Below are 23,521 nucleotides of genomic sequence, written 5' to 3' on the forward strand. Positions count from 1 at the left end.
GTAGCACACGCTTCTTGATTAGACCGGTGTTCGAGCCCGTCACCACCAAATACGGAAGATGCGGAAAGGTCAGGGAATGGCCACCGCATTTCCAGGAGCAATATGGCCTTAGTTGCTAATGCTCCTATAAAAAAAAAAAAAAAAAAAAAAAAAAACTTGCTTTATAAAATATTAGATCAGAAAATATTAAATGATGATATTAACCACCTGAAATTTCTATGTCTGACTTATTTGGGAAAAATAAGCTTGGAATATTTCATTACAAATAAGTTTTCTACAAAAACTTATTAGCATTAGCATTTTAGCATTAGTAGAGGCATTTGATGCAAGAAAGCAAGCTTATGCAGCATCAGCCAAAAAAAAAAAAAAAAAAAACTCACTTCCACCACTTCACCCCTCTGTTCGTTCCAAATACCTGTCCAGCTGAGCCTTAAACTTATTTAGGCTATCAACCTCCACCACAAGGGATGGAAGTCTGTTCCACCAACCAACCACCCGCTGGCTAAAGGCAAATTTCCGCATGTCTATCCTACATCTGTCTTTCCTCAATTTGAATTTATGCCCTCTCAGGTGATTTTTCTGAGCTAGAGGAAGAATCCCATCAGCATTGAGCATGCTTAAACCATTCAAGGCTTTATACACCTCTATCAGATCACCTCGCTGGTGCCTAGTCTCCAGACACTGTAATTTGCAAAACTTAAGCCTTTCTTCGTAAGAGCACCCCTTTGTTCCATTCACTAATCTTGTTGCCCTTCTCTGTACTCGTTCCAGCAGCTCTACATCCTTCTTGAAATGAGGCCTCCAGACCTGTATACAGTACTCTAGGTGTGGCCTGACCATTGCCTTATACAATGGAATAATCACCTCCTTATCCCTGCTGGAAAAATTCCTGTATATCATTGACAATACTCCATGAGCTACTCTTGCAGCCCGTCTGCACTGCTCAGAGAACTTCATATCTGCCTGCACAACCACCCCCAAGTCCCTTTCATTCTCTACCACTGTCAGTGTAGTACCACAGAGTTGATACGTTGCTCTGGGGTTGCTGTTTCCCATGTGTAGTACTTTACATTTGTCAATGTTAAACTTCATTTGCCACCTCTCAGCCCATCTGCTCAACCTTTCCAGATCCTGTTGCAGCAGCATAGTGTCAGTAGTGTCCTTGACAACCCTGCCAACCTTTGTATCGTCTGCAAACTTGGACATTAAGCTTGATATACCATCATCAATATCATTTATAAATACAGAAAACAATAATGGACCCAACACTGAGCCCTGAGAGACTCCACTAATAACATTAGTCCACGATGAGCAGTGTCCATTGATTACCACTCTCTGTCTTCTCCCCCTCAACGACCCCTTTATCCATAGCAGCAATTTGCCTCCAATGTCACACTGCTCCAATTTGTGTAGCAGTCTTCCATGTGCAACAGTATCAAAAGCCTTTCTAAGATCCAAGTATATAATATCAAAGTTATTCCCTGCATCCAGTTCTTTTGTGACTGCATCATAATATCCAATCAAGTTGGTCAGGCAAGACTTCCCTTTAACAAAACCATGCTGTGTCTGAACTATAACTGAAGTCTTGTCTAAATGATCCTGCAGTGCTTCTTTAACCAGTGCCTCCATTAATTTTCCTGGAACAGAAGTTAAGCTCACAGGTCTATAATTACTTGTGTCAGCCTTTGATCCTCCTTTGTGAATTGGGGTCACATTTGCACATTTCCAGTCTATGGGTACCTCCCCTGAGTACAAGGAAGCTCTCATAATTATGGCTAAGGGTTTGCTTACTTCCTTTGCTGCCTCCTTTAATATAACTGGATAGATCCCATCCACCCCGGGTGCCTTTCTTGTGTTTATCTTCAACAGTTTCTCCTCCACTTTACTCCCAGTTATTTCAAGATTCTGTAGCTTACTGCTAGAGTTGAATACACCTCTGGCATTCCCCTTGCTGAATAACTCCTCATGTGTGAATGTCGATGCAAAATATTCATTTAGTTTGTTAGCTACCTGAGCAGGATCATCAACAGCTGACCCATCAATATCAAGTGGACCAATCTGATTCATCCCCTTCCTTCTAGAGTTAACATAAGTAAAGAACTCTTTGCTGTTTTTCTTTGCATCCCTTGCCAAGGATTTATCGTAATCTGCCTTTGCCTGCCTAACCTCCTTTGTAACTTGGTTGCATATCAACTTGTATCTATCATAGGCTTCTGTGTCATGTGTTAATTTGTAAGTATCCCATGCATTTTTCTTCTCTGCCATATGCCTCATTAGTTCATCTGACATCCATTTTGGCCTAAACCTCGAACAATATTTCTTAGTTGGTATGCAAAGCCTAGTAGCTTCCAAGATAAGTTCTTTGAATGCTTCCCATTTTGAATTTGCTGTTGGTAACATCATCAGTTGGTCCCACTGTATAGAATTTAAATACTGTCTCAGTCCATCGTAGTCGCCTTTACGGAAGCAATAACCCTTCCCTTTACCCCTAATGGTAGTTACCTCTTTGAGTAAATCCCACTTCAGCACACTGTGATCACTGCCACCTAGTGGTTCGTTTATCTGCAGATTCTTAATGCATGAAGAATCACTGCTGATAATCAAATCAAGAGTATTACTCCCTCTAGTTGCCTCCCGAACATGCTGATGTAGAAAACAATCATCCAATAAATCCACAAAAGCCCTGCTAGTGTGTGAGTAACCAGCCCCCAAATTCCAGTCAATATCTGGGAAATTAAAATCTCCCATTATAAGACTCTGATTTACTGGCCCACTCTATTTCCCTGTACAGTTCCTTATTATACTCATCAGAGTCATTAGGCCTATAGCACACTCCTACTCTCAATTTTGATCTCCCAATGCTTATGTCACACCAAACTGACTCAACACTGCACTGTCTGGCGATGTCGACTGGCTTCACTTCCTTGGTTTTTATGTGTTTCTTAACTAATAGCATAACCGCTCCCCCCTTCCTATCCTGTCTATCCTTTCTGTAGACGTTGTACTCCTCAAATTGCAGTTCTGCATCCCTTATATCTGTGTGACACCACGTCTCTGATATCCCAACAATATCTGCCTTTGATGTTTTGAGCAATACCTCAAATTCATCAAATTTATTTACTAAACTCCTAGCATTGGTGTACACGCAAGTATACCTGCACCTGTTTCTATTCTTAGCTACCCTAACACAACCCATGTGTTTACTTGTACCGCAATGGCTCCCAGCAGTCTCTGAAATACCATGCATCTTGTTTTCCAGGCTTCTGCTCATTCTAATAGAAGCAGTGCAAGAATCTCTTTCACCTCTGCCAGTGGCTACTGTCAATCTATTGGTCTTTGTCTCCCCCCAAGCTAGCAGTTTTCCGACCCACCTAACACTGCCTCGATAGCATCAGCAAATATTCTTGCACCCTTTCTATTTAAGTGTATCCCATCCCTGTAGAAGCAATCTCTCCTGTTAACAAGTACAGTCCAGGCTGAAAAAAATTCTACCCCTTGAGCCTTGCACAATCTTTCCAGGGCCGAATTGATCGACAAGGCTCTCATCATATACTCCCTCCTATCGTGTCTGGGCAGAATTGCAGACACTTTCAAATTCAACCCTAATTCTCGGCTTTTGTTCAACAGTGACTTGTACTTGTTAAGTAATTCTGCCGGTCTCCTACTCTTAATATTATTAGTGCCAACGTGTACAACTATATCACCTTTTGTGCCCTTATTTGTAATGAAATATTCCTGCTTTGCAAATAGCATCAGTATGTGAGATTAACAACAGAAATGGAATTCTTTCTCTGTCTAACGAATTCGGTGCTTGCTTCACACCATCCATTTGCATCATTGCATGGGAATTAAATCAATATAACTGTTTTGTAAAATCCAGCATGAAACACTATATGAGTTGTGGCTATTAAATTACGAGACTGTTGCAATAATATAAATATTTGTACCTTACAAGTTATCCCCTTGAAAATAATTGCCTTGGGCTTGCACACACCATTCTATACATTTCTTCCAAGCACAGAAACATTTCTGGAAGTCATCTTCTGTAAGCGAGCTCTTTTAACACTTTGGTTGTTTTTTTCTCTGAATGTCTTCAGTGGACAGAAAATGGGCTCCCTTAAGTACACTTTTCAGTTTAGGAAAGAAAAAAAAAGCCACAAGGAGCTAGGTCTAATAAATAGGGTGCATTATGTGCTTGGAGCATTGTCTTGATGGAGTTTCCAACCATCTTTTTTCAGTTAAAATTTGCCTCTATTTTATCCCTATTGAGTTCTGGTACAACCATTCTAATGCTTAAAACAATGTTCACTTCTAAGCCAAAATCATAATGTTAGTCTATAATAAACACTGATAAAAAAGCTTATCTCTACTTTGGGTGCCACATATTTTTCATCTCTCCTTAGAGGCACCTCTCTGTAGCCAGGTGGGAAGGAGCAGCAGTGCGTAGCACACGCTTCTTGATTAGACCGGGGTTCGAGCCCATCACCACCAAATACGGAGCATGTGGAAAGGTCAGGGAATGACCACCGCACCGGAGCAATATGGCCTTAGTTGCTAATGCTCCTAAAAACCAAATAACAACAATAACATCTCTCCTTACTCTGTCCACATTTTCATCAGTTTCCATAGATACTAAGCAACCTAGTCGTTCATCGTCTTCCACATTCTCTCCTGCTTCTAAAAATCTTTTATGCCATTTAGGGCTATACTAGACAAGCACTTGAAGTGCGAGCATAAGCTAACGTCGTGAACACCTCCAAAACAGCAAACTAGACGGGGTGCTTCTTCTAACATTTCATTGGATATCACCAGCGACTCACTTTTTCTATTCCCAGTTTCAAGTTGGATGTATTGCACATTTATGTATAGTGTTGATTTCAAGTAGAAAGAGAAAACAACGATGATGGATTCATCGAGTAAATTCAAATAGGTTTAAAAAAAAAAAAGTTTTATATTATGTTTGAAATATGCTGGAAGTCTTCCGAGAATTTTTTTTAACAGGAATGTCTGTACAGAGTTTTGATGAACTTCTAATGTTAATTAATGAAAAAAAAATGCAAAATTTGCATTGTTTTTCACTAATTTGCTGTTTTTTTCAATAATTTGCCGTGATGCAGAAATCAATACCAAAGTTTCCATGTATGATTTATGTGCTGTACCGACAGACCAACTCCTACTAATTGAAATATTTCTGAAATGCTGTTTTCTTTGTTTGTAAAATTATTTTATTTCTACCCGCTATTCTTATTTGGAGATTAAGGTATTTGTAAAACTTGGAGTCTTACAGAATTACTTTCGGTAAGTTTGTAATGCAGCAATCAGTAGAAATATTTTCTTGAAATTTCGTTAGAAGATCAAATATACATCCAGAAAAGGTGCTGTACCAATATTGATCCCTAAAAATAATTACAATAAAGCAAACTTTTTTTTTTTTTCCCAAATGCACATTGCAGCGTTATCAGTTTTTCCCGCTTCTAGTTTTTCAAAATCAATCCATTGCATTTCTTTCAGTCATGTTTTTTATGCCAAGAAACAGTTGCGTGCATTATGTTTTTATTATTATTTTTTTTTTATTTTATTTATTTATTTATTTTTTTTTTCCTATATCATGCTGGCAACAACTCTGTACTTTACAGCTTACTGCGTGCTTTCATTGCTTTCACAATACTTTTCAAAAAAGAAAGCCACCAAAGTTATGCTTGAAATGAAATGTTTTCAAAATTCATTTTGGAAGAAGATAGAGACCGCATGTGATTCTCATTTGTTAACGACGACATTAATTGTACTATTGCAGTGGATTCTTCAGCAGTTCTCCGATTACTGTTTGGATATTATTTAATAATAATAAGGTTCTTTATTAACTTAAATTATGTAAATTCGTGATTCTGTACATAGATAACCCAGAATCTACTAATGAATTGCTTCTCAAGTGAACGAACTTGTATTTCGTTAACTAATGAAACAGTACTAAAATAGAAGTAATATTTACAATAAATATAAGGTTCAGAACTGAGCTTTCTGGTTATTCTCATCGTTACATAGTTCATCCCAGTTCGGAAACATTCCAATTTCAATACAACACTTTGCCTTTATTTCTTTGCTGGAGTAGTCTTTTAATGACATGGTGTACAAGGGAGGCCTCCTTTCTACCTCACAAATAAACTCCTCTGTGTCAAACATCGTCTTCCATAAAGCATAATAAATAAACCACCTGAATGGAGAGAATGTCTCCTCAGGCTATGCAAGCGCCAAGGCATATGCACTTGAAGCACATTCCAAGGTGTTGGCAGACATTTTACGTAAGCTTACGTCAGTTTGAAATGCCCATCTAGTTTGCATGCCTTTACCCTCTGCTTCCTGTAAAACTGGGTGTTGGAAGGCTTTGCCAACACTGCGCTTCAAGCACTCGTCTAGTATAGCCCTTAGACACATGAGCTCTTAACATAGTACTTGATGTAACAACTAATAACTTTCAGTTTGTGGGAGTTTTTTTAGGGTTTTTTTTTTTTTTTTTTAATAAAATTCGAGATTTCTCTCATCTCTCATTTTTCTGGCAAACTGCAACAACACAAGATAATGAAAACCTGTCTCACTACAAAGCGAATGAGTGTGTCGGAATGTGACTTGGCAGACAACTAGGAAACAGTTTGAGGTTCGAGAGGTGTACTGGCTGCGCACACAGCCTTGTTCTTTAATAACAACTCTTTGTATGTAGTAAAAGTTTCTTATCTGCAAGAGTAACAGAGGGATTGTAATAATATTATCAGATTTTATGGAGGGGAGACATACCAGTGCAGAGTGAAAGCAAATTTTGTGCCATTTGCAGTCTTAATTGTAACTCACCATTATGAAAAAGAAAAAAAATCCATAAAACATTATCTTGCTTAGGACTTGATCCAGCAGCATGCTATTTCATTGTTACCAAATACTGTTTCATTTTGTTTTTTTTGCATGTAGTTTTTAATATAGATATGGTGATGGTTTTTTTTTTTATATATATGTATATTTATTGGAAGTTTTTTTTTTTTATCTCTCTTAGTTTTGCAATCATCAATACATCTTTTAATCACATGCCAATTTTTCCAGTATTCGTGTGCCTCATGATTTTCCAGAAAATTTATTTTTTTCTGGATTTTAGTTTTTACCATTCATTTAAATCTGTTATACATATTGGGTGTACTTTGATAACACACATCAGTCCTTCTGGACTATTGGTTTTCCATTCACTGTTTTCTTCCATACTGTCCAATGTAAGGCAAAACTAAAAATTCTGACGCCACCCCTGCGATATACTCAAATAATCCCCCTATCTTCTCTTCGCAGCAATACCAAACCAACCATTGGACCTGATGGTATGATAGGCTTGTCAGAATAATTCCTCTTTCTTTAAACCCTCTGATGGGAGCACCTTAAAGTAAATTATGCCAATGTCTTTTTTTGTAATTTAATGTCCATTAAATCATCAGTGTCCATTTATGAATTCCTCAATTATTGTGTTTCCAATCAAACCGCGTCATGAATTGTTTTGTTTTTGAAGAAGTTTGGCCATAAAAATAAAAACCAAACATTTTCTTAAGCCTATTCATTCATATTAATTAAAATAGCATTGAAAAACAGGAATTTAAAATCAGAAGCATCTTTCCCATCCAATTACCAAAGTGCACTACTGTCTTGTTTGATCCATTCTTGCATCTCTCAACAGAAGCACTCTCCTGCAACCATTCAATGCAGCACATGGTTTATTCTTTTTTAGTTTCTTTCAAGTTTTGCTGAAGAGGGTTTTATTTTAAAAAAACAATTAAAACTATATGTTTTATTATATAAAATGGATTATTGACAGTTGTGTTCATCATAAAGTGAAAATAAAGGATGTCATCAAAAAGTGAACAATTTAAATTTTTCTTTACAATTTTAAGGTTATAAAATGGCATACCTTATCCCAAGGTACATTTGTCAGTTAGAAGAAAATTTGTGCACCATTCAGAAAGTTAACATGGTTACTGTTGGTCCATAGGTGTGTTGGGTGGAATAACTGATTTTCTTAATCAGTTATAAATAAGTATCACTTAATGAATGGGTGAAACAGAGAAATATATCTTTGTGTTTCTTTGTATGAAATAGTTTGCTATGAAGAAATGGAACTGCCGTGGCTGTGTGAATCCACCAGACAATTTTGTTGTTTGCAAATAGTATAAACCAAAATCATAATATTAGCTATAACAAAAACAAATAAAAAAGCTTATTATCTTTACCTTGGGTGCCACATATATGCTGCTTATCATGCTAAGTAAACCTCATTGCATGGATAAAAGGAAAGAAAAGTGCATTACAAATATTTCAGGATTTTCAAGGAGTGGCAAAGGCAAAAATGTTCTGTAATGAAGCCAGTCCTACATGGAGAGGATGTTCCTACTCCTGTATCACCAACTAATTGGGGAGACCTTCCCATTCCCAATAAAAAAGGAGTCAACCCAATAGAAGATTCAAGTTGTAGTCCACAAGTTAGCAAAGAATAACATCTAATAAATAAAGAACTTAATGACCAAGTATATGATTTAAATCTGGCAAAGCAAGAGGCAGAATTTTTTATATCTAGACTGCAAGGTTAGAATTTTCCAGCTGATAGTACAAATATTTGTATAATTGGAAAGAGAAATAAAAAAAATTTTCAGCATTTTTTGATGTGTAGGATTCCCTTTGCATGTGCTGAGATATAAATGAACTGATAATTAGGAGGATTGCAAATCTGATATTGGCCGTTATTAATTCGTCTGAAGCAAGTTTAATTCCAGTTTTATTACATAGTAGAAACACAAAGCCTCCAGTAACGTGACCCAAGAGACACCCTCTCCCCAACGCTGATCATCATCAGTGGCAAATGCTGTGGTGTCAACAACACACTGGTTAAACACCAAAGGACTGGAAATTAATGTGCTGGTTGGATGAGTCCAAATACCTGGTGCAACATGCCAACAGATGCCTTTGTGTGTAGCACAAGCAACGCAAGTCCATGGACCCATTATGCATGGTGCCTGTATCCAAGCAAGTGGTGGTGGTTGCTTAATATGGGGCATGTTTTGCTGGCAAGAACTAGGACCTCTGGTGCATATGGGCCAACATTTCACTGGTGAGGTCTGCCAGCAGCTCTTAGGAGACTGTGTATCCTGCCGTGTTGCATTTTTTCCTGGATAGAAACAGGATCTTCCAGGGCTATAATGCACTCAGACAGCATGTCTGCACTGTGCAGAAGTAATTCAAAGAACATAGTGAAGATATCACCCATCTTGATTTCTAATTCACCCGACCTCGATCCAATTGAACTGTGGGATGTTTTGGAACAGGAATTGAGGCATGGCTGCATATCCCAGATGTCTTCAGACATATAATGGATCAATGCATAGGTGAATAGCAGCTTTTATCCATGTGATCAGTGTCCCAGCATGGTATTAGGTAGGTGGTCATAATGCCATGGTCACTCAGCATATATGTTTTAAAGATTTGCTGGCACAAGAAGAATTCCTTTCTGGAAAAATTAACATATATGTGCATAGTGAATCTTCAGTTGGTACTTCTTCCTCCAGTGCATATAAAACTATGCTTAATTTAAAAAAGTTTAAGGCTTCTGATAAGAAAAGTGATGGTTTTTATCAATTTTTGGGAAATTTTCCAAAATTAATTTATGCAAAATTTAAAAAAAAGGAATCTTTGTTAGACTGCAAATTAGATCCCTTGATTTATGGGTTTTAAGTAATAAAAACAGCTGGTGGAAGAACTGTTGTGTAACTATAAAAGTTTGGATTGTTGGATGTATCTTAAAATAAACTTTTCACATTCATATCTGGATTTTTCCCTAATAACTGGTAATATTAGTGATGAACAAGATGAGAGCTATGGTGGCTGATTATTTTTGGTTTTTGCAGAGTAGGAAAAACCTTACATAAAGATTTAAAAATAATAATAATTTCATTTTATTGAATTTTTCTATTTTAATATATCTATGGAATATAAGCATGCAGTGCATAAACTTTTATTAAAGAATAAAAATTATTCTCTTTTAGTTAATACTGTTATTTCAAATTTCATAATATATGTCTCACTTGCCTTTCATGAAAATAAAAAAATAAAATAGAACTGTGTATACTGCAACTTTTTTGCTTGTCATTTTCATGATCTGTGCAGTAGTTTTAGCCAAAAGTGGTTTATTTTATATAACTGGGGGGGGGGGGACTTTCTTGAGATTTTTTGTTATAATTAATTATATTAAGAGCTCTAAGAAAATGAAACTTCAGATATGGTGGTAAGGGAGAAAAGTTGCCAATGAGTTTAAGATAGAATATTCTAAAGTTTAAGATAAAGTATTCTCAAGTTAGTAAGAACCAAATTATAATTTTTAAAATGGTAACAATCCTAATACATTGGGAGAGGATAATATTAGAGTGAACATTTTTAAGAGATATTATAAAACCAGTGACATAAATTGATCACCTCAAAAGTGATCAATTTATTAGAGAATTTTATGGAGCCAAAGCAATTTACACTGATTGAACCATTTCTGCCTCTGGATCCGGAAAAACGTTGCTGGACATAGCATCAAACACTTGAGATTGTGACAAGTCTGAATTTGCATGAGGGCCTCAATTTGCTTCCTCAGAGACACAGTCATGCCTGACAGTATGTTGGGTTTTGAATTTAGGTCATCACATGGTCAGGCCACGCCTTGAGTACTGCGTACAGGTCTAGAGGCCTCATTTTAGGAAGGATGTAGATTTGCTTGAGCGTGTACAGAGAAGAGCAACATGATTGGTGAGGGGAATGAAGGGATCCTCTTACCAAGAGAGGCTTAAGTTCTGCAAATTGCAGTGGCTGGAGACTAGGCACCTGCGCGGTGATCTGATTGAGGTCTATAAGGCCTTGAATGGGTTGAGCACACTGAACTCTGATGGGATCCTTCCACTTGTTCAGATTACGAACCTAAGGGGGCATAAATTCAAATTAAGAAAAGACAGATGTAGAATAGATGTGCAGAAATTTGCCTTTAGCCAGAGGGTGGTTAATTGCTGGAACAAACTTCCATCTGTCGTTGTGAAAGTTGATAGGTTGAATAAATTTAAGAAGGAACTGGACAGGCATTTGGAGGGAATGGTGCGTTTTTTTTTTTTTTTTTTGGCTGATGCTGCATAAGCTCATACACATGCTTTCTTTCATCACATGCCACTACTACTACTACATTCCCAACACTTTTGCTGTACATGTAACAATAAATGCAAGCAAAGAGGGTATGACTTACAGGAGAATCACTGGTGATAGATCTGCTGTCATTCACAACATTTTTTGAATTGTTATGCTTCACTTTTCTGCATGAATACATGATCTCTTTTAAATAAAATTTAAAATTACAAAATGCAAAACTTAAACTCAGTAGAACACCGATTGTATACTTTACACACATGCACAAACTTAGTTGTGTTCTACAAGGAAATTCTTACAAATTACAAAGTTCTTACCAAAATACCAATAACAAAGTCCCCATGAATACTAAATTAATACTTAGCTAAATAAAAAAATAAGCGAATCTATATGATTAGAGTGCTTAAAAACTTAAAACTATTTATTAAATAAACTTTAGAATGTTAATTTAAGAAAAAAAAAAAAAAACCCACAATTATTCCATAAACTGACCTGTTTCACAAACTTACAAATTTTACAGATGCACTGCACATCCCCAGAATAATACAGTACTGACCAAACTGCAGCTCTCTGATATTTGAACTGTGGCTCTCAAAGAAATATGGATGGACTGGAGAAATTCATTCCTTAAAATAATACTCTGATTATTAAAAAAAAAAAGAAGTAGCAACTGGATATCTAAGGATTTTAATATTAGTTGGCTTTTTCAAGCAATTCATGCACAGTATTTAAGTACAGGGAATCCGTGTTATCCAATGATCCCCTGTAAAATTAATAAATAACTGGTTCCAGAAAATTCCACCTAAAATGGGGACCAAATTTTCATAATGTTTATTTTTTAAATAAAACTAAATGCAACTAGGCAAAATATTTTAAGAGTTTAAGATTCTATATCTATAATATAATATCAGTGTAGATACACCATAGACAACTCTTAAAGGAAAACTACAGTAGTAGTGTGAAAGGCATTTCATCTGTATCTCATATTGTGGTCATCCTTCACAATGAGTTGCCCGTGTATTGCACTACCCCAAATAAGTAACACTTCACTAATAGAGAAGACTATTGTTATTTATTCTCGGTGCCATCCGTGTAGTGGTGCCCACCAAGAACAAGTAACACTAGCCTTCTCTATTAGTGAAGCATTACTTATTCGAGGTAGTGCAGTACATGGCAACTTGTTTTAAAGGATGGGGAAGAATTGCTTATTCGGGGGGGGGGGGGGGTGATTCATGAGTTGTTTAATTCAGTGAGCGAGTGGGAATAGCTGTCCCTTTCTTCTTTTGATGGCATTTCTTCCTCTTCCTCTCCTACTATCACTTTCCTACACCTTTTTGCTTTCCTAAGTCTAATAGGGATAGTATGTGGATAACACAGTTCTTATCTCATACTATTTTGCAAGCAATGCCATCATGGTGGTGGTGCCCATCCAGAATAAGTAACAATAGTCCTCTCTATTAGTGAAGCTTTACTTATTCGAGGTAGTGCAATATGTGGGCAACTCGTTATGAAGGATGAGCACAATATGAGATACAGATGAAATGATGCTTTTCACACCACTACTACTGTAGTTTTTCTTTAAGAGTTGTCTATGGTGTATCCACACCGATATTGTATAGTAATGTTTATTATATACTTGTACATAGTAAAAAATTTTGGAAAAAAACAAGGAGTTACCTTTTATTCAATGCGTAGGATTTCTTCTTTCCAAAATCTCCTTATACGAATAAATTATGAAATGAAAAAAAGGGAACTCCAGGAACAGAGAACCCCAGGAGAACCTGGGTTTCTCTGTTCACAGCGGAGAACCCCACCCCGACCCCAGAAATATTAACCCCCCCATGCAACCCATGTGAAGGAAAACATTTTGTCATAAATGCAAAATTACAATACGAATAAAATGCTATTAAAATAAGATGAAAGTACCATAAAGCCATGCTGCAATTTAAAATTCCTCACTGGAATATCAATAAATTACTATTAAAATATTATGAGACAAAATAACTAAAAGATTCCACCCTTCGTGTTCACAGGGTAGAATGAAACTAACAAAATGGGTATGTCGGGAATCATATAAATAGGAGATTAGTGTTTGTTACACATGCGTTCGAAAGTCCACAAATCAGAAATGAGAAATGGTCGACGAACGTTGAAAGAGTTTTTTTGTATTTTCATTTCTAAAGTCTCGGCAATCAGTAATTACATTGAATACTTAAAATTTTGGCTTCATTAAACAGGAATGTATGGTTTTCATTTATCGCATGAAATGCTAATTCCTACGCGTTCGCACGTGATGCACAAACTGATGCTTCATGCTGCCTAACCCTCAAATTTAAAATACATCTGGTGGATCCAATGTAAAACAAAACACAATCCTTGCAAGAAATGTGGCAGACAAGGTCATGTGTTAGTCGGGAAGTTGATAATACTGTGTGAATTTTAAGTGTGGCATATAATTTGCGGACCGGTTTTGCTACTATTTGCATTTCAGTACCTCTGAAGAGGTTGATAATTTGTCTGTACCAGTGTTCAACATACGGCATTGAAATAAAATATTTTTTACTAATCCTGTCATTATGTCTGTTATTGATTATTTTGTCTTCCGCTTCTAATTTAATGCTGTTGATAGAGGTAATCGAGTATCCTCTATTTAAAAACCTATTCATCAATTCCTTTATTTCTATCTGTAGGGCACATTGTGTGGAAGAATATTTGAACGCATTTAAGAACTGGTTTAGAACGATTGACCTTTTATATGAGTATGGGTGATAGCTACTGTAGTGTAAGAACATCCCCGTATTTGTGGGCTTACGATAAATACTGAAATTAATATTTCTGCCCTCCTTCTTAAGTGTAAAGTTTAGAGAATTTATAGACTTTGTTTCTTCTTGTTCTGTTTCCAGAGTAAATTTTAACCTAATGTGCATATTATTAAAAGTTTGTAAAACTTCATTAATAGTCATTATCCGTTATAATAAGGATGTCGAGGTATCTACCGTAAAATGTGATTTTGGGTAAAAACTGTATTAGATATATATTTTCCAATCTATCTAAATACAGCTCCAATATTAGGCCGCTCAAATTTAAACCCATAGGTAAACTGAAAATCTGTCTGTAAGTCTTACTTTCAAATAAAATATAATTATAATTTATTAGACATTTTTTATTATAATATGTTGCACAATGTAAGATTAAATAAAGTTACACTATTTTTCAGTTGTGTGAATAAAAAATGAATCCAGAGTTGTTTGTGGGGTTTTTTTTTTGCCGTATTTTTTCAGATAAAATTGGGTCGTAGCATTTAGTTATGTCTTTAACTTTGCGCTTAACTTTTGTTGCATGATCATGAAGAAGATTGTTCTTACGAAAAATATTCAAGTGCTTGGTCAATTTTCTCAAGGGAAAAAAAAAAAAGCTTTAATTCTTTCATTTTCAAATCCTCCTAACTGCGAGGATTCGGATAATGAATACTCAGATACCGGGGACCCCCTATATCTCACTTGTTGGGAAAGGCATGGTTTCTCCTCCAAAATATCTGTTACCTTTTTTTTTTTTTTTTAATAGCTATCAAAGTTTAAACAGCCCTTAAAAAGAATTGTAAATTGTACTTGAAAAATTACCACAAAAATTCATATCTATTTGCTTGGCTGTCCCATTCAAAATAAGCAGGATATCAGTTTCTAATAAAAATTTTCCAGTTTAATTATGTCTGTATACATTTTGGCTAATCTTCTGTTATTATAGTTTGCTTAAGTGATCATGTCAGTTTTTCCTGTCTTTCTTTTTCCTTTTCTGCATTTGGTATAAATCTTTCATCCCCTGCATATAGCAAAATCAAACAGTGGTCTTTCTGAAGCAGTTTTCTGTGACATGTATCTACACTATTATCATCGTGCAACAGTTTAAATTTTCTGTTGCTGTTATTGACCCAGGTTTCATCAAGGTTTAAGAAATTTCTTGATTGATCTCTAAAACTATTCACTTATCTTAACTGTCAATGATCAGTAACCAGCTTTTCAGTAGAAAACTTCCAATTATCAATTAATTGGTTAAAATTTGAGCCAAGTTGTAAATGCATGTTTAATTTTAGGGTTGTCTCTTTTATCCCACAAGAAAAGAAATAATTAAGGAAGAGAGATAAACTTCATGCATTTATTCACTGTTTCATGGCAAATTGCTGATAGGGGCCACCCACCTGTTGGGGGTCCAGTAAGACCTAGAACAGCTGAAATATCCTCGCCCTTAGTTTTTAATGAATGACAGACTTGCCTTCTGGGTCGTTAATTTCCTACTTTTAAAAATAAAAGTAGGAAATTACTGACCAGTCAGTCTAACTTCAATAGTAGGGAAAATCATGGTGGCAATGATCAAGGGTGGAATTCAGAATAATTTAGATAGAAATGGAATTCTGAAGGATATGCAGCATGGTTTTGTAAAGAGAAAATCATGTTTAACAAATCTGGTTAGCTATTTTGACAGGATGACTCATGAGCTGGATTTAGGGAATAATTTCAACATTGTTTATTTATATTTCAGCAAAGCATTTGACTCGGTCCCACAGTGCAGTTACTTTATAAGCTGGAACAGGTTGGAATGACAGGAAAAATCCTTTGATGGATAGCAGGATGGCTTCAGAGCAGGAGGCAGAGAGTTGTGATAAATGGTTATTCCTCAGATTGGGTTAATTAAACTAAAGTCAGTAATGGAAGAAAGGGACTTGGGAGTTAAGATACAGTCAGACATGAAGTTCTCCGAGCATTGTAGATAGGTTGCAAGGATGGGCCATGGTGTCCTATCGATGATTTATCGAACATTTGCTAGTAGAGATAAGAATGTCATAATCCCATTATATAAGGCTATTGTTAGGCCACACTTGGAATACTGTGTTCAAATATGAAGACTGCACCTAAAAAAAAAAGACATTGAGCTTCTTGAAAGGGTCCAAAGATGGGTAACTCGCCTAGTGAAATCTGCAAAAGGATATCCATATGAGCAAAGACTTTGAATATGTGGGTTGCAGAGCTTGGCACCTTAGAGGAGACTTGATTGAGGTATTTAAGGCTCTGAGAGGCAAAAGTAAAATGAATGAGAACAAAATTTTCACGGTTATAAATAATTCTAGAACTAAGGGCCATAAATTCAAGTTATGAGGGAGGGAGAGAAATTTAAACCGGATTGCAGGAAGTTTTATTTTAGCCAGCGAGTTTTAAATTACTGGAATAAGTTATCCACATGGGTGGTAGAGGCTGACAGTTTTGGGGAAATTCAAAGGCCAGCTGGACAGTTACCTATGGGACGAGGGAAATGCATAGGTTATCTATTTCCTTTTATTATTTATTTTATTTAATTTTTTATTATATTACTCTTTTTTCCTTTTTCTTTTTTTTCCTTGCACCATATGGCCACTACTAAAACTAATACCTATGGGAGGAGAGAAATGCATAGATTGTCTATTTCCTTTTATTATTTAATTTTTTATTATTATTATATTACTCTTTTTTCCTTGCACCATATGGCCACTACTAATACCAAAACTAATAATTTCAAGTTTACTTGTGGACAAAGAGGTCATCTCTAAAGTCAGCCCAAGCATGTGGCTGTCATTGAAGGGAACAAATCTTCCCCAAGTCAGAAATATATAATGTAGTGAAACATATATTATCATATTATTTCAACACCTCCATTAAAATATAATCCCTTTTCTTTATTTAACTGTTGCAATGTGCTAACACAGCTCAGTACTGGGAATTTAGTATTCACGTAATTTTCATTACATTTTCAGTTGGAAATTTTTCTTCCAAATGCTGCTTGTTTAGGCTTAATATTTATTCACCACTCTAACACAAATTTGCTAACAGAAGCCACCCACTGTCTGACCTGAAACTGTAATAGTGTGCCCTGGGATTTTAATATATAATGTATTCATCTTCTTTGTGATGGTATTCAATTACAAGCATTATTGGTAATTTTAGTTCAATTCATGAATAACACTGTTGTTTCTAAAGTTACCAAAAGCCCAAATCCATTGTGTTACTGGAGGGAACAAGGTTTAACCAACAAGAAATATATAATGCAGTGAAGTTTTTATTATCAAATTACTTGTTAAAAGATATAGGTTTATCTAAGGTGTGGGCTGAGCTATTTGATTCTAAACTGCTATAAGGGGGAAAAAAATATCACATTTTGTAGTCATGGGTCTTGATCCCACCTCCCCATAAATGATTGTTACAGTAATGTGAGTGGAACTGGCCACAGGCTTCAACCACAGGAATGGCAGTTGATTGTGTTAATAAAAATTAAGTTTTGATTGATTTTTTTTTGTTTGTTTGTTTACTGTTAGTGTAAAAGAAAATTCTTAAACTGTAGTAATGGGCCATAAAAATCAACTATAACATCTCGAGGCTTTGGCACATACAGAAACATTGCCAGCTCTATTGTTAGGATCTAGTTGGTCACTGCCCACAACTCATCTGATTGTTGAAACAGACATTTCACAGATTTGGAAGTGTGAATCTCTGTGAATCTTCACTGACATAACCACTTAATTAAAACATGGATCATTGGCCTACTGTATTAAATTACAGCAAAATCTTTCCTGTACATTAAGTATATCAAAAAATATAAGCAATTTAAACTGCAACATATTTTGATTGAACCTGAACACAAATCACAATACATTAGTGCATTTTTACAAATCAAATTTGTAAAAGATTCACTCTTAGTTTTATAAAATGAGCTCCAGATAGAAAGCTAAGATAAGCATAAGATAAGAAAGAAGCCTTTTAGGCAAGACAATGCAATGGCTGCCCGGGTGCAAAATTGTTTTTTTGGTCAGTTGCAGTTGTAGGTCAGTTGTAACCAACACAGCCCTGCCCTTTAGCTCAGTGAAAAAGAAATTGATCACAGTAATTTGATAATAAAGGAATGTAATACTACAAATTTGTGGGTGATCATAAATGGTTGGGGTACCTTATTAACAGAATTTTTACAAGAGCAACAACTGTTGTTAATTACTTGATAGAATTAAAAAGCAATCTGTTTGGAATGTGATATGTTCAATAAAGAGATAAAAAACAAAATATGCTTCAGTTTTCATTCTGAGGAAATTTAATTTTGATTATTTCTGTAATTTTGAACTGTCTTCATTTTAGGCCTTTGATATTAGATCCCAAAATGTCGTTTCAAAAGTAAACAGCTGTTTGGCCCCAAGGTTACAGATTAGACATGACTGAGAATCCATTTGCAGCCGTTGGAGGAAATTTCAATCCAACCTTTCAACTTGTACTAATTAAACTCCAAGCCAAAGCACTATCAGATACCCAGTCTCATCATTACCAAGAAGTGGTGTCACAAATTTTGAACTAAATTTTGAAAAACTTGCATAAGATAAAACAGCATCATGTTTTAGATTAAGATGAATTGTAAGCCTGTTAAAGAGTACTCAGAATTTCAAAATTTAATATTTTTTGGCTTATGATCGAGAGGCAACCAGAGAGAGCACTACTCTTTATCTGGTTATCAGCAGTGATCATTAGTGTATTAAGAATTTGCAGATAAAGGAACCGCTGGGTGACAGTGATCATAGTGTACTGATATGGCATTTACTTGAAGATATAATTACCATCGGGGGTAAAGGAAAGGGTTTTTGCTTCCGTAAAGGTGACTACAGTGGTCTCAGACAGTTTTTAAATTCTATACAGTTGGACCAACTGATTCTAAATAGGAAGCATTCAAGGAATTAATGTTGGAAGCTATTAAACTTTTCATATCGATTAAGAAATATTGTTCAAGGTTTACGCCTAAATAGTTGTCTAATGAGACTCATTTCAGATATAAGTCTGTAATCAAGTTACAAAGGATATTAGTCAAGCAAAGGCAGATTACAAGAAATCTTTGGCAAAGGATGCTAAGAAAAACAGCAAGGATTTCTTTACTTATATAAACTCTAGAGGGAAGGGAATGAATCAGATTGATCCACTTCATATCGATGGTTCTCTGTTGATGATCCTGCTCAGATAGCAAACGAACTGAATGAGTATTTTGCGTCTACATTCACACATGAGGAGTTATTAAGGAAGGAAAATGCCAGAAGTTTATCAAATTGTAACAGGGTGCTTAATGATTTTGAATAACTGAGAGCAAAGATGAGGAGAAATTGTTGAAGAAGTTAAACATAAGAAAGGCACCTGGGGTGGATGGGATCTATCCAGTTATATTAAAGGAGGCAGCAAAGGAACTGAGCAAACCCTTAGTCATAATTATGAGAGCATCCTTGGATTCAGAGAAGTCCCCACAAACTATAGATGTGAAAATGTATCCCCAATTCACAAAAGGGGATCAAAGGGTGACACAAGTAATTATAGACCAGTTAGTTTAACTTCTGTTCCAGGGAAAATAATGGAGTCACTGGTTAAAGATATGCATTGCAGGATCATCTAGACAAGACCGTTGCAATAATTAAGACACAGCATGGATTTGTTAAGAGAAAGTCTTGTCTGACAAATTTGATAGGATATTATGATGTGGTTACAAAGGAACTGGATGCAAAAAATAATTTTGATATCATATATTTGAATTTCAGGAAAGCTTTTGACACTGTTGTGCATGGAAGACTATTGTACAAATTGGAGCAGAATGGTATTAAGGGTAAGTTGCTACAATGAATAAAAGGATGGTTGAGTGGGAGAAGACAGAGGGTGGTAATCAATGGATGCTGCTCTTCATGGACTAATGTTATTAGTGGAGTCCCACATGGTTCAGTGTTGGGTCCACTGTTTTGTATATTTATCAATGATATTGATGAAGGTATATCATGCTTAGTGTCAAAGTTTGCAGATGATAAAAAGTTGGCAGGGTTGTTAATGACAGTAATAGCAGTGTGCTACTGCAACAGGATCTAGATAATTTGGGCAGATGGGATAAGAAGTGGCAACTGAAATTTAACCTTGACAAATGCAAAGTCTGCATATGGGTAAAAGTAACCCCAGAGAAACATATCAACTGTGTGATACTACACTTAAGGTGGTAGAAAATGAAAAAGACTTGGGAGTGATTGTGCAGTCAGATATGAAGTTTTCTGAGCAATGCAGGCAGGCTGCCAGGGCATGTCATGGGGTTTTGTCAATGATATATAGGGATTTTGCTAGCAGGGAAAAGGAGGTGATTGGCCCTCTGTATAAGGCAATGGTCAGGCCACGCCTTAAGTACTGCGTACAGGTCTGGAGGCCTCATTTTAGGAAGGATGTAGATTTGCTTGAGCATGTACAGAGAAGGGCAACAAGATTGGTGGGGGGAATGAAGGGATCCTCTTACCAAGAGAGGCTTAAGTTCTGCAAATTGCATCGGCTGGAGACTAGACACCTGTAAGGTGGTCTGATTGAGATGTATAAGGCCTTTAATGGGTTGAGGACGCTGAATTCTTCCACTTGCTCAGATTACGAACCTAAGGAGGCATAAATTCAAATTGAGGAAAGACAGTTATAGAATAGATGTGCGGAAATTTGCCTTTAGCCAGTGGTTGGTTAATTGCTGGAACAAACTTCCATCTGTCATTGTGAAAGTTGATAGCTTAAATAAATTCAAGGAGGAACTGGACAAACTTTTAGAGGGAATGGTTGTGTGATTTTTTTTTTTTTGGCTGAGGCTACATAAGCTCATTTGTTTGCTTTCTTGCAACCCATGCCTCTATTACTGTTACTTGAAATGTTCTCAATAATTAATGCTACATTTCTCCAGTTATCTGAGTTGTAATCTTTTGAAAGTAAAACAAACCAGAATAAAATACTCTAAATATTTATGTATTTAACGTGTTCTTGTTTATACTCTAGCAAGACCACCAGGTCAGTGGAGTTTACAAAAAATCAGTCAATACAAATGTTAATCATATTTAGCAGTCACGGGCTTGAACTCCAGTCCACTCAAAGAGCATGTGCTACTGCACTCGCACTTCTGACCACTTGGCTGTGTCAGGTACATAAGTATATATAAATACAATAGAATATGTTTTTATTAATCCTGATATTTATAATGATGAACAACTCCCAAATCCAGTAACCTTGGGACCAAACCATTGCTGAGTTTTGGAATGAAAGTTTATTGAAAACTGTACTGCATTTTCTATTGTAGCTTAGCATTATACAGTACTATAATAAAATGTACTTTTTTTTTTTTTTTTCCCTGTTGCATTCAGCTTTGTACTATATCATATGTGCCGACCGGGCTAGCCGGGTGGGTAAAGTGCCTGCCTGGCAACCCAAAGGTCGCTGGTTCGAATTCCGCCTCGGGCTTGGATCAGAGTAGAATATGCAAGAACTGTGGGAGGTGCATTATGGCCACAGAATCTGATGCGCAAACAGCTAACAAAAAAAAAAAATATATATATATATATATCATATGTATTCATAAAAGTACTCCCAATTTATTACAAAATTTTGATTTATGAACACTTCCAAGGAGTGCATGTTTGGAATTTAGCATAAACTTCAGTTAATTGTATTAGTAGCTTTAAAAAAATTTTAAATATATTTGAGTTACAATTTTGAAAAAACTTACACAGTAAAAATATGTATAAGTGATATCAAGTGAATGTAAGACACAACCTGGACTGAACATATTTTTTGTATAGCTGTGATTTCACAAAATTTATTTTGTCAGATTACATGCTACTCATGTGTAGCTATGTGGGATAATGTTAATAACTGTGCATCTTATCACAAAATATGCTCAAAAGGAAAACAATTTGCCACTATTAACATTGAAAATATATTATTCTATTATAGTTCTGTTTAATATTCCATTGTTTTCTTAATATGTGGGGGTTATTTTCAAAGGCACTTTCACAAAACCATGGGGTGTGAAGTCGGGGAAGGATGAGTTTGAAGATCCAAGTGGCATAAAATCTGTTGAAATTATCTGATCACCAGGTAATTTACATAGCATTGTTTGTTGCATTAGTAGTGTGAGCTGTTGGTAATGCACTTTGGTTACAGTTTCACAAAAAAGAACCAGTGATGCACAATGAGAGGCAGCACACCATGCTCCTCTGCTACCAGGATAGTTGTGGTTCGTATGAATGTCTTTTGCAACTGGGACAGGGTAAACTGCTATGAACATTATCAGCACATAGGAGGCATGTATTTCAAATATGAAGTAACAAGTAATGTATTTAAAGACGATAAAAACCAAATAGCTAATTTTAGAAAATGTAATATAAAATATACTTAAGTTGCATTCTGTAATTGAAGTGTATCAGGTATTTTTAATTTGTGTTCAACAATATAATTTGTGTTCAACAATATAACTTGTGTTTTTAATTGGTTTCAGGAAACGTTGAAATTACTGGACATCGAACCAAGGCCAAACTAAAACATCACATCAGAGTTGACTACCCTGATATGTGGTGCTGAGACAGTTCTTCACATCACTATAAGTGCCTGATTGCACATGTCAGCAGCAGCAGTCAGAAGAGCAGCCAAGTGTTGAGAAGTGAATACTCTGCAGTATCTTGTCATCACTGTAATTATACAGTCATAACTGTACACACACACACACCATAAACCATGACATGTGGTATTTATATATACTGAAGATGAATTCTTGAAAAGGAATGCAAATGAAGCAGTACAGAGGAGGATGGGAAAATCCAGTTCCAGCATTATTTTAAAGTGATTTTTCTTTATGCTTATTTTCATTTATTTTATTAATTTTTTATTCCTTCTATATTTAATTGTGAATTACTTTTAAATGGAACTGTGAAAAGAAACTAGATACACCCCAGTTTCTGTGAGTGATTCTTGCTGCTTTTGATTCATTTTGGTATAAAATCCTGGTGCTATAGCAAAATTTCAATGTTATTGCTACATTTAATAAATTAGTTTCTGCACACTGTTGTGCTAAATGTTATATGCTTTCTTTGTATACAATAGCAGACAAAGAATAACAACACTTGTCAAAACTTTGAAAACAGTTATTTAAAAGTCCTTACAACAACAGTAGCTTTAATGTAATTCAACATTTGTATTTCAAAACAAAAATGCGTGGTAATAAATAATTACTCCACCAATTTATTAGACAATCCAGCATTCCAATATTCGCACACTTCCCATCGTAGGCAAATGAAAAAACGTGCAAGTATTAAAGAGCTGCAGTGCCTATTGGAGTCATTAAAGTTGTTGATGATTGGTGCTTCTGCAGTGGAAACATCATTATGAACAGTAGCAGAGTTCACCCATGTATAGATGCACAGACAGAGTCTAGAGCCTTCAAATTAGTGAATATTCTCATTGGTAGTTTTATCCAGCAATGACAAGAAGATACACTTCCCAGCTGGGACCAC

The 23,521-nt window shown here is 35.7% G+C and overlaps 1 protein-coding gene across 4 annotated transcripts in view; it reads left to right on the plus strand.

Annotated features, from left to right (window-relative positions):
* The window catches only part of Upf2 (UPF2 regulator of nonsense mediated mRNA decay), a 695,457-nt gene extending 672,369 nt beyond the window's left edge, over window positions 1-23,088 (plus strand). For all 4 annotated transcript variants that reach the window (XR_016547840.1, XM_090387842.1, XM_090387844.1 and 1 more), the window contains one exon: window positions 22,510-23,088. Coding sequence is in view for 3 of the 4 variants with exons in the window: in XM_090387842.1 (XP_090243968.1) it covers window positions 22,510-22,551 (42 nt within the window). In the remaining variant the exon portion in view is untranslated. The remainder of the gene's footprint in view (window positions 1-22,509) is intronic.
* Window positions 23,089-23,521: the final 433 nt, after the last annotated feature.

Source organism: Mastigoproctus giganteus, chromosome 13 (assembly GCF_048544385.1).
Source record: "Mastigoproctus giganteus isolate SK-2022 chromosome 13, ASM4854438v1, whole genome shotgun sequence".
Classification (NCBI taxonomy): domain Eukaryota; kingdom Metazoa; phylum Arthropoda; class Arachnida; order Uropygi; family Thelyphonidae; genus Mastigoproctus; species Mastigoproctus giganteus.